General features: G+C 29.6%; 1 protein-coding gene across 1 annotated transcript in view; it reads left to right on the top strand.

Annotated features, from left to right (window-relative positions):
- SLC30A7 (solute carrier family 30 member 7) overlaps positions 1-2,797 on the top strand; it is a 56,559-nt gene that overhangs the window by 24,263 nt on the left and 29,499 nt on the right. Inside the window, exons 7-8 of the mRNA XM_019623819.1 lie at positions 71-121; positions 2,009-2,144. Of these exons, the coding sequence (XP_019479364.1) occupies positions 71-121; positions 2,009-2,144 (187 nt within the window). The remainder of the gene's footprint in view (positions 1-70; positions 122-2,008; positions 2,145-2,797) is intronic.

Below are 2,797 nucleotides of genomic sequence, written 5' to 3'. Positions count from 1 at the left end.
TCTGAATTACAAAAAATTGAATCAGGAATTGAAGACATGTTTTAAAATAATTTAACTTAACTCTCTACAGATGGTCCATCCTTAAAAGAAACGACAGGACCCAGCAGACAGATTTTACAAGGTATGACAAGGAATTTGTATATTTCTCAGCTTTATGAAACTGGTTTCTTGGTTTTAAGCTACCTGAAATTTTCCTTTAAGAAAAATATGAAACATAGTATTTGTGTTTAAAACAATAGCCTTCCTAGTGTTTATTTTTTGTATGTACTATTAGGTATACTAGCAGATATTCTTTTAATTTAATTGTAACTGGACTGTTTTCTCATAAGAAGATTCAAATATTCAGAAACTATGCTGCTTAAATATAAATAATACCCATCCAATGATTATAGTAATGCCATAGTATCTTTGCCTTTGCAGGGTTATTAAATAATTTTTCCAAGAATAATATCCAATCTGTATTTATGTTGAAGAAAAATTTAATGCTAAAAATGTAATACCTCCAAACCCAAAGAATCTACAGCACCAAGAGCTAACCCTAATGTAAACTGTGGACTTTGGATAATAATGACGTATCAGTGTTGTTTCATCATTTGTAGCAAGTGTACCCTGGGGCATGTTAACAGTGGAGGAGGCTCTGCATGTGTGGGGGCAGCGGGTGTATGGGAAATCTCTGTATCTTCTGCTTAATTTATTATTTTTTAAAAAAACATAATGCAAAGTGAGGCCTCAGTTATATTCATAGGCTTCAAATACTGATAAACATAATATTTTTACTACAGAAAAAAAAGCCATTAGCTTTTTGAAGAATCATTATAAAGGCCAATTATTTATACACATGAAAAAGTATATTAGGTACTGAGGGATGAATTACATTTAACATAATATTTGATATAAAATTCCACAGTAGCAGGTGAATGGAAGCATATTTTCCTAGAGTACATTAAGATTTGATCGGACTAATTATAGTCCATATTTAAATTATTAGAAAGTGTTTTTGGGTTTAAGTAAATTTATGTTTTACACCTAAAAAATAATAAATGATGTACCTTTAATTTTTCAGTGAATAATAAAAAAGAAAAATAAATATTTCTAAAGTAGATACATGTCCTTTACACATTAAATATTTGTTTTCAGAGTAGGTAATGCTATTGAAGAATGCTCTATTTTAAGCAACATAGTTGAAGTTTAAGAGACGGTGTTTTGCTATACAGTAAATTTTACCTATTAAAGTTCCAAATGTTGAATAATTTGTCTAGTTAAATCTTTTTAAAAAATAATGTACACTTAATTTTTTTCTTGACATTTTTAAAATGGTTTTCAATCAAGTGTCAATTCTTAAATGTTAATATTATGTCTAGGTTCTTGGGCAGTTAGAGCACCAGTATCCTACCAATTTAATATTTAATTATTGAAAACAAAATATATTTACATCTACTTTAAAATATTCAAACTCCTACTCTCTCTTCTATCAAGTTTGAGCTTAGTGTGTAACTTTAGATAACCCAATTTTTAGGATAATTAATATGCACACCAGTATGAATAGAGTTATGGTCCATAAGAAATTCATCTCAAATGGTAATTTTAATTACCAGCAGAGGGCTCTGTGTGTACATGCTACATATATTTGTAGTTATAAACAGTGTTTTCTTTTGGCCTAATGCAGCTTTCTTATAATGGATTATTAACTCCTGGACTCTTAACCAGAGATGAATGTGCACAATTTTAAAATCAATTTATTACTCTACTTCCTTATTTATATTATACCAAATATTAAGAGCAAGTATAAATTCTGCATCAGATCATTTTAACCCTTGCTGATTTGAAAAAGAGAATATTTCAAATCCCAAATGTCCTATACTTCATTACTAAACAATGACTCTACATTCTTATTGATTTTCAAATTGGTATTTAGTTTTTATTAAAGTCAAGAATAGTTTTAAGAACTGTTTCCATTTTCAGTTAATCAGAAGATGCTATTTTGATTCTGATTGTGCTCTATTTCTAGGTGTATTTTTACACATTCTAGCAGATACACTCGGAAGTGTCGGTGTGATCGCCTCTGCCATCATGATGCAAAATTTTGATCTGATGATTGCAGATCCTATTTGCTCAATCCTGATAGCAATACTCATAGTGGTAAGGTAAGTGCTGGTGTGTTACTTTCAGTTTTTCAAATGAGAGATGATAAATATGTTATTTAAATCACAGGTCTAAATTATTATTAGGTTGGTTTTTCTTTGGTCTTTAACAAATTTCTACGTAGATTATTTCTCTTTTCATCTTACTTTGTTTGTGTGTATGGTTACTGAAGCATGTTTATGCCTGTCTCCCTATCTAGATTATAAATTGTTGAGGAAGGATCTGTCTCTTAGCTTTTTAGCTCTCTATTGCCTGCTGTAGTGCCAATGTGTATGTAAGTGTGTGTGTGTGTGTGTGTGTGTGCGTGTGCGTGCGTGCGTGCGTGTGTGCGCACGTGTATAAATTTTCAATAATATTTGCTGAATTAGATTGTGTAATTATCTCTTAAATTTGTCAGTTTATTTTATTGTTTTAATTTTAATCAGTGTAATGGAATAATATATGCCTTTATTTCATGGTCTTGAATTATTTATAAAGATATATCTTGTTTGGACTGTTTTTGTTTTATTTATTCATATGATTTTACTGTTAATAAAAATTTTTTTGTAATAACAAGACCTTGTATAAGGCTGACCTTTTTTTTTAATGATGTGTTACTTTTTTTTAAGGCTGGCTATTCAACTATAGCTTATAGTTGAACAGAATAGACTCAACT

The sequence above is a fragment of the Hipposideros armiger genome, unplaced genomic scaffold (assembly GCF_001890085.2).
Source record: "Hipposideros armiger isolate ML-2016 unplaced genomic scaffold, ASM189008v1 scaffold_563, whole genome shotgun sequence".
NCBI classification, from domain to species: domain Eukaryota; kingdom Metazoa; phylum Chordata; class Mammalia; order Chiroptera; family Hipposideridae; genus Hipposideros; species Hipposideros armiger.
The sequence above is the reverse complement of the archived record's forward strand: the minus strand, read 5'-3'. Positions and strand labels throughout refer to the sequence as shown.